Source organism: Aspergillus caelatus (assembly GCF_009193585.1).
Source record: "Aspergillus caelatus strain CBS 763.97 unplaced genomic scaffold BDV27scaffold_165, whole genome shotgun sequence".
In the NCBI taxonomy this organism is placed as follows: Eukaryota; Fungi; Ascomycota; class Eurotiomycetes; order Eurotiales; family Aspergillaceae; genus Aspergillus; species Aspergillus caelatus.
In genome coordinates, this window is record NW_022475428.1 from 70315 (window position 1) to 83660 (window position 13346).

Consider the following 13346-nt stretch of genomic DNA (forward strand, 5'->3'; position numbering starts at 1 on the left):
GGCCGAGATGATTACACAATGGAATCCTTCCACCAACCCAGGCCCTCTGATCAGGGTCTTTATCAATCAGATAAGATAAGTCAGGGAATACCCACTCTGCAGGTGAGACAGCAATTTTGCCAAATTAGCCGGGTGGCCAGATTGCTGATCGTCATTTGCCTTACGGAATTGAAAGGGAGGCTAATTCAAGGCCGAAGAAATGCGGTCCAGCGAGAACGAAGTACTTGTCGCTGAATGTCGTGCTGGACCGGAAAATCCTCGGCTGGGGGTAACATCAGTTAATAAACTAATCAATCAACAGTGATCAAAGTTGCAAGATATAGACTGCACCCCGGAAGTGCATCGGAACTTACCGTGGTGCAGTTGTGGTACTTGTGGGTCTTATGTCTAAGAACTGTAATAGTTTCAACTAATCCATTTGGGTGGAGTGTTGCAGGTTGGATACGTAATAATCAAGGCTTCAGGATCTAATTCTAATGAAAGTCCATTTAACAATACAAATCAATAGTAACAGATATCGATATAGAAGGTATATCAGAGGTCAGTCCCACTATATAGTGTACTCTTTTGTTTCATTTAACCCTCTGAGGAGATGCAGTCAAGGGATCATTTCAGTCTTCTGTTTAACTCGCGCACAAGAGTGTCTCGGATACCCATAAGGGGGCCTGTAGCACTGAATGGCAATAAATGGAAGGGGTCAACAGCTGATCGGGATATAATATGTAGACATGCCTTAAACAACGGTATCAAGGACTTGTATTCTTTTGCCCTCACCCACTATCGTTTCTCCCAGGAGAAGCATAAAGGAGGAAGTGAAATGAAAGGAGGGGAGAGAGTAAAGGACGATAGTAAGAAAAGCAGATATTACATGTATAACAAAACCAGAAAGCAGTATACAAACCAAAGTCCCAAGGAGAACTGGCTATTGGGACCACCCGGCCGCCACGGAAGACGTGAAATTCTCGACCAAAACCCCATCCAACTTTCGTAGAACCGTGAGATCCAGCCCCGGCTGGTCAACCGCGACTAGAACGATGTCGAATTCTTCTGTTAACGACTTTTCATTCCATCGCCTCACTTCATCTAGTTTTGGAATGAATGGCAACGCTTCCTGCGAAACCAGAGGATCGGCGTATTCGACGTATGCCTCCCATTCATGCCTCAAATGCTGGATAAGTGCAAGTCCAGGAGAGTTGCTGAGAACGGATTGTCCACGCTTGAACCCTACACCAACGACAAGGACTCGGGCCTGTGCAACCCGTGGCGTTGTGCTGGAGGCTTGATTACAGTAAAACTTCTTCATCACTCGGTTTCCCAGTTTTTTGGGGCGCTTGGTCATTTCCTCCGTGGCTGCCTGCAGCAGAGGAAGCTTAGAGGTAGACAGGAGGTAATATGGATTCACAGGGATACAATTTCCGCCAACCCCCAGTCCCGGGAAATACGATTGATACCCAAACGGCTTTGTGGCCGCTGCCGTGAAAACCTCCATAGCGCTTATGCCGATGGATTGGCATGCATCTGCCATCTCATTTGCATAGGCAATGCAAACCATGCGTTGACAGTTCTCGTACAACTTCGTCATCTCTGCCACCTCGGGACACGAGACTGGAACTAGATCACGGAAAACTTTCTCGTACAAATTTTCTATGCTTTTTAACGATCCAGGTGCGATATCATCCAAACCAGAGACGACTTTGGGGATATCTTCAAATGCAGGGGAGATTCGACCTGGATCGACTCGCTCCGGAGACATGCCAGCCATGAGGCCACACGATCTCATAACATCTTTCAGCAGCTGTCGTGTCATGCCCACAGCGACTGAGCTTTCGATAACCACCGTTGATCCGGGACGGGCATATTCCGACAGTATGCTAATTGCGCTCTGCAAGGGTGTCGTATCAATACAGCCGTGATGGAGTGTGGTGGGGACACATATCAAGAAGTGTGTAGCCATGGCAATATCGGAAGGGTTGCTTGTCGCTTTTACATTTTTGTTGGTTAAATCCGCGCGGATCTCTTCGATGCGCTGACTGTTGATATCAAAGGCGATGACGTTGTTGTACACCCTGGCGAACGCAGATACAAGCTCGAGGCCGATATAGCCAACGCCAATAACCGCAATGATAGGGTCATATGCATGTGCGTGAAAAGACTTCTTGCTCACATTGTCGCCTTCAGGTCGGCACTCCTCTGAACTACTTTCAGGAGGAGGCGTGGACAGGCCATTGCTTTCTAAGGAAGCTGGCTCGGATATCCCCCCTTGAGAACAGCCATTCCCATGCAGCTTGAAGCAGGAGACATCTGGCAGTGTGGCTTTCATGTCACCAATGCAAAGTGCCGGAATGTAGAGTTGTCGTTGAGATTGCCTGCCGGAACCCGATCGTGAATTGACATATAATTGGAAGGGAATTAGTTGTCTTTGCCGAAAGTCCCAATTTTTTGAGGAGCCGAAGGAATGCAGCTCACCCTACGGAGTCGACTATAACCCAATAGTGCCACGGAAAATATTTCCCTTGATTTCTAATTAGATCTAGCAATGGCTAAGATAGGGTGTGCTTAATATATGGATCCTAATCTCATTTAGAAGGGGAGTGGATTCGTGGCACATTTTACGGAGTAAGTTTATAGCATACGTATCACACGTAACCATACTGCTGGGTAATTCAAGAGCTACTACTTCGTACTAGTAGCATGGTGAATGTGATATGTATTCTTTCGGAATCTTTGATTTGCGGCATGTCGGATGTTTTATTGGTTCCTGTGAGGGTGCGAAAAGATCAGTTGTTGATCCCCTGTGGAGCAGTTCCCACTTACAGGTCGTGAATGGAACTGCTATCGGAGCCAGGGTTCATAAAAAAGGAAATGATATACATACAACCACCCCCACAGGGATTCAGCTCGATCTTTTTTGGCACCCTATCTCAGTACTACTACGGTGTCTCTCAGCTAGCCTCTTCATTCCGCATACCCGCCACCAGCACAAAATACGACACGATACTGGAATGTATTCCAAAGAAATCGTAAGACACCCACCCAAGTTCTTGTGTCGCGCAACTCTTAGTGGAGTCCAGGGTATTAGGGGTCGATCTTCTCGACTCCGGTTCAGCTCTGCGAACATACTCAGTAGGTAATGGAAGCGAAGTATCATATAACAGGTAATGATCAACCATTGTAGTGGGGCCTTTTGCGTCCCTCTCTACTCATCACATCATCCTAAACCATGCATATAATCAAAAGCCAGCCGCCATAGTTAGTTCAATCAGACAAGGTCTCCATTTTCTCATAAGCTGTACCAGCCGGTAGTGCAGGAATGCATTGCAAGACGACGTGAGCACCGACCATCGGGATTCGACATAGTAGTGGTGTGTGACGACCTACGACCGCTTTACACCATCCTGGCCGGTGAAACTTTGAGGAGGGAAAAGGGAAAATAGAGGTAAAGAAACAGTCATTCACCAAACGCTATTGCCCATGGTACGGAGATTGACGATGCCACCGCAATCGAAGCATGGTCAGCACGTACACCGCGACAATTACGGTACCTTGAGCGAGGACATTGATGCCTCTCCAGACAATAGAGTATCGGCGCGTGCAATTGACATTGGCAGAAATGAGGAGGTCGCTTCAAGCACCCCGGTACGCGGTAATGCGCAAAACAACCGAGAGACCCTAGATGAACGTCTGGAGGAGTGGGCGGGCTGTATCACGACGAAGGAAGCAATGCCACGTCCGCAAGTTACGCCAGAAGAGCGCAAGAGGGGCCACAGAAGAATCCTACTGCAAAAATACATATTTCAGATCTCTATCATCACAGCCAAGTAAGCCTATCCCTGCCATTTCTCAAAATGCAAAATCATCCGCTAATTCATGTTCCTAGTGGATTGGGAATTTTCGCTACCTGGTGGTTCCCACAGTATTGGTACCTTCTCATGCCTTTCATATCTGCTGGTGTTATGATGAATATCGTCATGATCATCGCTCTGCTGGTTAACCTACTGCATTGTCGGTATTACCCAGAGAAGCCGCTGGTACCAATGACTCCCGAAAGCCTAGTCCTCTTGATTCCATGCTATAACGAAACGAAGGACGAGATGGAACGGTCACTGAATTCACTCGTTATGCAAAAAGGCATTTCAGATCATCGGCGTTGTATTATGATTGTCTGTGATGGCAAAGCTCGTGGTCCTGGCATGGAGAAGACAACCGCAGAATACCTTTTCGAGGATATTCTCACCCAGAGAGAATACCGGGCTAGGATTTCTAAGGCTTATCTGGCATGGGATCAACAATTCATGGACGTTGAGGTTCAGAGGGGGGCCTACCACGGCGTGCCGTACTTTTGCATTATCAAACAGCAAAATCAAGGAAAGCGCGATAGTTTAATCGCAGTACGGTCCTTTTTGTACAACTACAATATCCGCCATACATATCCGGAGACTATATTCACGTCGACTTTATTTGGCCACATGGCTTCGTTCATCAAGGGGTCAGGGATTGATTATATTGACAACTTAATTGGGATGGATGCCGATACAGAATTTGATGTCCACTGTATTAGCGAACTACTTCGACGTTCTCGGTATGAGGACACCGTAGGGGTATGTGGCTATGTTGCCGTGGCCTGGAAAGACAACTTTTGGGATCCTTGGAGGTTATACCAGTCAGCAGAATACACGATTGCCCAATGTCTACGACGCCTTCACCAGTCTGTGGTTACGCATAAAGTATCTTGTCTTCCCGGGTGTTGCCAGCTGTTGAAGATCTGTGAAGAGTCTTGTGGGCGCGAAGTGCTGTTCAAGAGATTTGGATACTGCCCTGTCCCTACAGATGGAGCTTTGCGACATGTTCGAGCCACTGCCAGTGAAGACCGTAATCACGTCTGCCATATGCTCTCGGCTCGTCCGCGGACTCAGACTCGTCAGGCGCTCCATGCGATAGCATATACAGACGTCCCACAGACGTGGTCAGTCTTCCTGTCTCAACGGAGGCGATGGACACTGGGTGCTACCTCGAATGATCTGTTTTTATCCTGTGCTCCTGGTGTGCAATGGTTCGAAAGGATCCTTGCTTGCACTAATGTGATGACATGGTTTCTTAATGTGTTCATCTTCGCCAGCATGGCTAGATTTATCATGGCAATGTTTTGTGAGTATAGCAGGTTTCATCTACCACCCCCCACTCGCAAGGAGATCAATCTAACGTTTCCCACATTATAGATGTTAAGGCATGGATAATCTTCTGCTTCATTGCCATTGCTTTGATCCCCATTGTTTACTATGTGATCATCCCCACCTGGCACAGTAAGCAATGGCACGATACCTTCCGCTTTTGGATCGGTTGCCTCCTATATGTTTTCTGTGGTCCATTCGTCAACGTAGCAATCCTGTTCTACTCTTGCTATTATTTAGACTCGTTTGGGTGGGGAAAAACTCGGCAGGTGGTTTCCGATGACAAGAGGGATGGGAACGGACAACCTACTGAACAAACACCATTACTTCCACGTGTATAAGGCTCCAAGCGTTACTGTATTATTATCGCTTATATTATAAATGCTGGTCTTTATCCGCGGTGTATCTATTTCCTTTAGCAAGCCCTTTCCCAACTTATCTACAATCCAACCACTTGCTTTATACATTTGTGAGAGAACGTGTTTAGGCAGTCCTAGCAGCCGCAACCCGCAGACAAGAAGACCGGGTTGACATAGAAGCTGTAAAATTCAATTAGCTTTACCTTGTCTAGATCCCTCGTGAATACTATACCTGTAAGGAACCTTATTAGATGAAGGCAACAACACAGCTAAAGGGTCATTATGGATGGTTTTTCCCTCCGTTACTATAACGCACTATCGCCTATAGGTATCAGCGCGGCACAATTACTTCCTACTCATGATTCAAACATTACATTCACCCCTACCACAATAGTGAAGGGCTATTCTATTTGTTGAAACTTCAAATAATACGGAATGAAGCAGCCAATCCTACAGAGTTTATATACAACAAAATTGCGTTCATAACTTTATATATATATATATTTTAAAGTGAGATGTATACTAGTTAAAGCTTAAAAGAGTACTCTAATAAACTTTACTTCACAGCTATAAGTTATATTAACCTCGGCAGCATGTCCATGATCACACAAGTACCTATCTATTCGATATATGCAACCACATAGAGGTATTAGACCTAAGGCCATCGTCATGCCCAAATCCCGACTATGTGTTGCCCGTAGCTAGTTACCCAAAAAGGCAATATTGCCCGTGACTCAAGATCACGTGTAAGGCACCTGTGCCAAAAGGGAAGCGGATGGGTAGACGGTATTCCACCATTTCTCATCGATACGTTACTAACATGAAGGACGCCTTCCATGCGGGCTGTAAATTCATTCCAAACAAATCTGATCTATAGATACAATTATTGATGCGTATAATACAACAACTCCGGCCCGATGCTGGAACAATGCAAAAGATCAAGCATTATTTGCACACGAGAAACTAGCGCTACTGGGGTCATCATGCAATGCTTTACCGGAAACATACAGGCCGAGACCACACTATGGGGTGAGTTAGCGAGGAACAGAGAGGACAGTCGGGATAGCATGGGAAGAACATACGATGCATCCTGCGATCGCGAATATAAGGACATTGACGATGGTGAGGAAGATTTTCATCGGCGTCGCGAAGAGACGGTCCTTGTTGAGATAGAGCCAGAATGTGGCGCTGAGGCCATCTAGTTCTTTTGTTAGTATTGGATGTTTTTGGGGGGGGGGGGGGACTAGGGGAGATTTTGGTAGTGCATACAGGTGAACCAGCTTGCGAAGAGAGAGGCCTAGAATATATGTCAGTTGGATATATCGTGGAAATGCGGAATAATCAAAACGACGTACAACTAAGCTCAGAAGATTGTTGAAGACTGGAATCGCCTCCGCGATGACCCAGGCCACGATCCACAAGAGCAACATAAGGAGCACCCAAGACCCGGTGGCCACTAGATCCTTCTTGTGCATGCGGTCGCTGCCACGGAATAGACGGACGTAGACGTACTTGCACGCGACATGGCCGTTGACTACTCCACCGATAATGATCTGATGGTGATGTTAGAAAACATAACTTCTTCCAACCGACATCGTTGATGGGCTCACCGTAGGAAGCGCAATGCCGTAGGCCACCTTGCGCACCACGGGACTAGCAGACCCTAAAGCAGGGGAAGTTACGTCCTGGCCAGCATAGTAATAAATAACGATAGCCGTGACGATGTATAGGCAGACATCAATGCCCTGGAGAAGAAAGAGAGATTTGGGGTATTCTTTTGGATCCTTGAGTTCGGACATGAATCCAAAGAACGCAACATGGCCCGCTAAACTGCATGTTAGTGAGCCTGAAGGGACATATGATGGGAGAGAAACGCACAGAAAGAAAATACTATGTTGCACACAGCAAGGAACGCCTTGTACAGGCTGGTGTCGACGGTTGCCTGGACCCCACCATGCCACGGGCGTTGGATGCCAAGGGCAATCATGACAATCATTACGGCGCTAAAGACACTGATAAAAGCTAGGGGAGTGTGAGTATATCCCCTTTTTAGAACTCCGAAGTGGTAGTAGTCACTTACAAGCAATAGAGAGATACGACACCTTGGACGATGTACGCGGTAAACATAAGATATATGAGATGACTAGACCCACAACACCAAAGACAATGGAGCAGGTTCCGTGGTCTGTGATAGTATTCATGGCCACCGTAAAGGTAAGGATGTGACTAGCCATGATGAAAATGACCAGCAGAAGCTGACCGGTTCCCAAGAACTCGCGCCCGAACTTGCCGAGAAGGACTTCGCCGGCATCGGCCATGCTTTGGATGTGAGGATAGCGCCATCTGAACTGTCCAATGGTATAACCAGTATAAGTTGCCAGGAGGCCGAGGCCGAGCAGAAGAATAATAGCACTTTTGGTGAGTGTCAGTATGAAAAGAGCATCCAGGAATGGGGCTTCCTACGGGACAAGGCCTAAGGCAGCAACCACGGCGGGTAACGAGAGAATCCCCAACGACACCGTTTCCGCGACCATCACTCATAACGGTCAGTAGACTTTCCCGAACACTACTTCCAAGAGATTTACTCACGAAAACCACATTGCCTGCATGAAGCCGGTCAGTAAGCTGGAAACTATTTGAGAATTGAGATCGTCCGACAACATACCACCAGCTTAACACCTTGTACTTCACCTCGGCGTATTCTTCATCACCAAAGGTGTCCTGATATTCCGGACGGCCTTTTTCCTCTTGCTGCTTTTCCGTGTCCTTGCCGCTGATATCATATTCTGCGTCCTGATTCAGGTCACTCGATACGGCGCTTCCATGATAATCCGGCAAGGGAGCCATGAGTGCGCTTCGGGGGAAAAAGTTTTGATATTAAGGTGGCTAATGACCAGCGTGAGATGACTCTCAATCGCAAACCGGATGCAGAGGGGCACCGGGAAAGAAAGGAAAGCGGTCACGGAAAACAAAAACAAGCTAACAGAGAAAGAGAGAAAAAGGAAAAACCGGGTGAAGAAGCGGAGAATGAGGTTGATGGATAGTACCGCACAGTTACATCAACGGTCCGAAGTACGTACTCCACGTTCGTCAGCCGGTCGAGATTAATCACTCTGGGGAAGACGTTGTCTAAGGGAAATGAAAGAAGAGCGCCATTGCATCCAGTTCGACGTCAGAAAAGCATGGTGATTATCGCCTGACTCACCTTCGCCTGGAGCAAAGAGGGAATATTCTGCAAGTGTGTGTTGAATCCGTTACCTAATTAGTTTCCGGTCGGGTGGCGCCCATGTGGAGTGCCACCGCCACATTTCACCCAATAGGATGCCTCAGGATGCCAGATCGTCAGCCACACTAACCTAGAAAATTTCAGTTGAATGAACTTAGGAAGTTAGGATGCCTTAGACTGCCTTAGGGTCGGGGGCGTCCTGCAGGTACTGGACCAATGGCTTTCTCCTCTCGGCTTCTTTGGAATGTTCGGTTACAGTTCCACCACACACCACTGGTCATCCAGGCCGATCCAGATGCTGAACCCCGGAAACTTTAACGGGAAACGGACTCCGTCAACCCGGAGTCGTCCCGGCAAACTATTACCTGGAGTCCTGAACTAACCTCGGTCGGGTGACAGCATGGAGAACAGATAAGTCAGGGTTTTAAACCTTAAATGGTGACAAAGGTATTCAGATTGATAATTCGCAGTAGTCACATTACTACTACTAACTACTACTTAATCATGATCCACCGGTGGGGACAACAAGCAGCGCAAGCAAAACAAAAACCATTCCAACACATCCTATTAATTAGTACCGGAATCCTTATTAATATCCATACTGCCATCAATCGTCTACTCCTGACGCGTGAGTCCAGTGCCCCCATCATTCCAAACGCAAGCCTTGATTGACATCACTCGTAATCATACAGCTGTTTCTGTGGTGGCACATCCCGACGGAGGATGTACTTTTTCACATACCATGGAATCATGCCACGATAGTGATTGATATGCTTAGTAGTAGGCACGGAGAAGACCTGATCTAATTCTTCCAGGGAAAGCGCCTTGGTTTCTGGCAGGCAGAAATAGCAGAAAATCCACCCAAAAAAGTTCCATGCCGCGTACCACCCGAACGCCCCTTGGACACTGAATGCATCCCGCAGAGGGAGCCATGTGAGCGACACGATGAAGTTGAAGCCCCAGGTTGTGGCGGTTGCAAACGACATGCCAATGTCACGGATGTACAACGGCTGTTTAGATTAGCCTGAGTCGGCGACAGGGGAGAAGGGCAAGAATTAACTCACGAATGCTTCGGCGGAGTATGTGAAAGGCACAGGTCCCTCCCCCGGCGAGTAAACAATCATGTACAGGTAGATCCCGGTTGCGACACAGGCCGTCCGAGGAGTCTGATCGGGGATGTAGAAAGAAAAGCCGGTAAAGAGCAGGAACAGGCACATCAAAGGGAACGTGGTCAGGAGAAGGTTGCGCCGACCAAAGGTATCGATTGTATACACCGCCGGGAGAGCAAATATCCAGTTCGTGATGCCGCATCCGAGAGACACAACAAGCGCCGTTCGGAGGTCAAACCCGGCATCTCGGAACATACTCGAACTATAGTACATTATTGCGTTGACGCCGCAAAACTATACACGATGTTAGCGATACAGATGCGGCCTAAATCCCCGTAACGACGAACCTGCTGCATGAACATAACGAAGAAAGATGATTGGGCGGCGCGCCGGTTGCGGGGGACGGTGAACATCTCGCGCCAGAGGTGTTTGCCTTCGCGGAGCTTCTCTTCCACTTTTAAGGCGGAGTGAATGTAGTAAAGGTCCCTCGCAGCTTGAAATTCTGATGGGCGCAGCTTGCAAAGTGCCTTGAACGCGTCCTGGTAGCGGTTGCGGATCATATACCATCGCGGTGACTCGGGGCACATATAAACCTGGATACAAACGAAGAACGGACTCGGGAGTGTTAATTCAGACAGAATAAAGCTCCGGAGTGGGTCACCCCCATGGAATAAACTTACGGAATGGCGGTTGACCCCAGCATGAGCCTCCAGTTGAAACCTGGGATGGTTGAATGAGTCACATCCATGAACGCGACAGAAGCAATATAGCCCAACATGATACCGAATGCCGTCCACATCTGCCACATCATTACCAGGGCACCACGTATATTAGCCGGCGCACATTCAGCGCCGTAGACTGGAGTAGTCGTTGACTTCGCACCCACCGCAAATCCTAGCAAGAAGCGACCCAGCAGGAGATTCCACCAGGTGTGGGCGGCTGCCATCCAGAAGGAGGAAGCAAACGAGACAAAGCAGGAGATAAAAATACAACCGCGTCGTCCAAACCAGCGATTTAGCGGAGCTGTAGTCCAGCAACCGATAACAGCTGAACAAAGATATGGAGCGCCATTCACTAGGCCTTGCATCCACGAATTGGTGAGGTTAAACTCCTCAAAGTAATACCTGGCTACTGTTAGGCTTAGGATCGTAACCTGAATTAGTGGATTTCACTCACTCTTGTGCTCCGTTCACGGCGGTTTGATCCATTCCCTGCACAATTGCGGAACCAGCGCAGAGAACTGCAGATCATTAGAATCAAAACGACCATGTTTCCTGCGAGAATGGGTGCATACTGGTCATAAAGTACATCATAAAAGGCTGATTCCATCTGTGCGTTTTCTCGCGTCGGAGGAGTTCCTTCTCCCCTTCAGACAACTCACTCAATTCCTCAAAGGCTTTCGGATCCTGGGCCACCAGCGCGCCCCGTTTGAGCTGTTCCACTATGTGCTCGAGATCTTTCTCCCGAGCAAACTCTTCGACATCGCGGTAAAGCTCCTCCCGAGTCAACCCTACGAGGGGGTTCTTCAGCTTGGTGTTAGTATCCTTTTGTATAACATCCCGAGACCAAACCCGGGCTGTCTCCGCTGCATCTTGTTTCTCGACTGATTCAAGATGCCGAGACGTCAAGGCAGGCGCTTCAGGGTCATTGATTTTCTTATCCATGACAGGAGTCTAGGTGCGGAGCACCTCAGATCGGAGGACCAAGCCGTGGGTCAATGTGTCTAAGAAGAGGTGCAGGATACGGTAGGCAAATGAGATGCAGCAGAAGGAGAAAATTCTGGGGCCACGCGATCTCAGACAGCGGCAGGCCGTCGCTTTTAACGTCTCCAAGCGCTCAGCCGAAGAGCCGCCGCCCATACAATAACAGGGATGGTCACCGTGCCATTCTGCTGACCAGTCAGGTTGATTTGACTCCGCATGATGACCGGCCCTCCCCAGATTAGCTAACACGCACCCCAGAGACTTTGCCCGTTGACTCCATACTGTCTCCAGGCCAAGAGGCTTGGAGTCCAAAGAACTCACCAGTGGCGTCCTTGGAAGCCCCGGACGACTTGATTTGGGAAACCTAGCCTGCCGCCCAGGGCCCACTTTGCCAATGTTGTGTGGTTATGTGGTTGGTTCTATGCAACGACGAACGGACAGTGCGGCGGGATTGATTGATCTAGTGATTTTCATCAGTGTAACTAGTCGCTTCGCGGCCTTTCGTGGCTGACGGGCTGACAGGGCACTACGGGATTAGAGGAGGTTATTACGACGACAAACGCGAGTTACAGCAGAACGGGAGCCAACATTGATTATCCGCAGAAACATAACTGGCTTGCGGAGTCATGCAGGCATAAGCAGCGGTAGTGCATATAAGTAAGCCATGTGGTTCGAGAAACGTAGCTGCACCATTCCCCTGTAGGTATGCCCGATCCAAGAGAGACCGGAAAAAGGATAGCGGGGATCATCACGATAAAAGCGACAGGTCAGTTGGACAGAAGGTTCAAAGCTCAAGGCTCCGACAGCAATCCTTTCCCTTCTGGCGTCATACCACAGCAATCGGCCTGATACCTCTCGGCAGTCTTGGCGCCGAGAGCGCACAGCCAGTCATCCCGAGGTGTGCGAGGCAGGCCAAGAACGCTCCTCTCACGGAAACTGAAGGGTTGGTATATCCGCATGCGGAAATAGCAAGGTCGGTAGCAGCTTGGCTTACATATGCCGACCCTGCAAGGCGACCACACCTGGTCGTCCGAGAGCACCGTTTCGACTCATCGATTTTGCTGGAACCCGATGAGTGGCTGCGTCGGATGCTGTCCCGTCAGACTTCTCTTTCACACGGTTTTGAGCCTCTTGAAGAGTTCGTCGACGGAGTATTATGGATATAAACAATTCATCAACGGGGAAGCGAAGAATTAATCTCGAATTTTGTCCTTAATTTGTTCGACTGGTGATCAGCGCCATGAGAGATAACAGTCCCAGTTGTTGTTCCGCCAAGACCCTCTTGTAGAAGTTAATGTTTATTGATTCACAGATTGTTCCGGGGGTTTAGAAGAAGAAAAAACGAAACAGAAGAGTCACGACCTGATCTTACTAGACTCATTTCCTATTTGGGCGGCAGGTCACATGGTTGGTGTGCGACCTTGGCCCAAGGCATTCCATCCGGCATAAATTCTTGCAAAGTATTTCATGGGCTTCCATCAAACTTTTCAAGAGTCAATGTCGTTACGGTTGCAACGCACTTGAGCTAGCTTTTGGCTTCATTGGCGGATCTACTCCCTGAGAACTAGAGGCCAAGATGGCTAATAACGCGCCGCAACGAACACCAAGTCACGCAACCGGCCATTTCTTGGCCAAAGGACTGGATGATGACATGGTCAAAGTTAATTTTATTTGCATATGGGGGACCACGCTGCAAGCCTTCCCAGACCATCATTGAGAAGTAGTTCGAACTGCTACAGTCTCCAGCGGATAATTCGCAGCGAACGGCTACCTGAAATACC

General features: G+C 48.5%; 4 protein-coding genes across 4 annotated transcripts; 1 reads left to right on the forward strand and 3 right to left on the reverse strand.

The window, feature by feature from the left end:
• Positions 1-922: 922 nt before the first annotated feature.
• On the reverse strand, positions 923-2320 carry BDV27DRAFT_160493 (nucleotide sugar dehydrogenase; the record flags this gene model as incomplete). Its single annotated transcript, XM_032073047.1, has 1 exon — positions 923-2320. One exon carries the CDS (start codon positions 2318-2320, stop codon positions 923-925), a length of 1398 nt encoding a protein of 465 aa, XP_031924769.1.
• Positions 2321-3489: 1169 nt separating this feature from the next.
• BDV27DRAFT_160494 (chitin synthase-domain-containing protein) lies at positions 3490-5509 on the forward strand (the record flags this gene model as incomplete). Its single annotated transcript, XM_032073048.1, has 3 exons — positions 3490-3818; positions 3878-5145; positions 5217-5509. The coding sequence occupies 3 exons, from the start codon at positions 3490-3492 to the stop codon at positions 5507-5509; spliced, it is 1890 nt and encodes a 629-aa protein (XP_031924770.1).
• An 846-nt stretch (positions 5510-6355) lies between these two features.
• On the reverse strand, positions 6356-8715 carry BDV27DRAFT_26238 (transmembrane amino acid transporter protein-domain-containing protein). The gene is made up of 10 exons (XM_032076158.1): positions 8193-8715; positions 8117-8130; positions 7991-8063; positions 7608-7939; positions 7406-7549; positions 7138-7352; positions 6883-7080; positions 6797-6824; positions 6610-6725; positions 6356-6549 (listed from the first exon to the last, which is right to left on the reverse strand). Exons 1-10 carry the CDS (start codon positions 8372-8374, stop codon positions 6466-6468), a joined length of 1386 nt encoding a protein of 461 aa, XP_031924771.1. The 5' UTR covers positions 8375-8715; the 3' UTR covers positions 6356-6465.
• Positions 8716-9210: 495 nt separating this feature from the next.
• BDV27DRAFT_26254 (uncharacterized protein) lies at positions 9211-11842 on the reverse strand. Its single transcript, XM_032076159.1, has 6 exons — positions 11157-11842; positions 11039-11102; positions 10543-10986; positions 10210-10477; positions 9818-10156; positions 9211-9763 (listed from the first exon to the last, which is right to left on the reverse strand). The coding sequence occupies exons 1-6, from the start codon at positions 11524-11526 to the stop codon at positions 9428-9430; spliced, it is 1821 nt and encodes a 606-aa protein (XP_031924772.1). The 5' UTR covers positions 11527-11842; the 3' UTR covers positions 9211-9427.
• Positions 11843-13346: the final 1504 nt, after the last annotated feature.

What these genes read in the sequence shown, in the direction of transcription:
- BDV27DRAFT_26254 (XM_032076159.1), bottom strand. Translation starts at nt 11,526, where the DNA reads ATGGATAAGAAAATCAATGACCCTGAAGCGCCTGCCTTGACGTCTCGG. An exon ending in TATGATGTACTTTATGACCA is followed by an intron (nt 11,103 to 11,156) that starts GTATGCACCCAT and finishes AATGATCTGCAG; the next exon opens with TTCTCTGCGCTGGTTCCGCA. An exon ending in TCGTTATGTTCATGCAGCAG is followed by an intron (nt 10,157 to 10,209) that starts GTTCGTCGTTAC and finishes CATCGTGTATAG; the next exon opens with TTTTGCGGCGTCAACGCAAT.
- BDV27DRAFT_26238 (XM_032076158.1), bottom strand. Translation starts at nt 8,374, where the DNA reads ATGGCTCCCTTGCCGGATTATCATGGAAGCGCCGTATCGAGTGACCTG. An exon ending in GCTGCCTTAGGCCTTGTCCC is followed by an intron (nt 7,940 to 7,990) that starts GTAGGAAGCCCC and finishes ACTCACCAAAAG; the next exon opens with TGCTATTATTCTTCTGCTCG. An exon ending in CTTCGCAAGCTGGTTCACCT is followed by an intron (nt 6,726 to 6,796) that starts GTATGCACTACC and finishes CAAAAGAACTAG; the next exon opens with ATGGCCTCAGCGCCACATTC.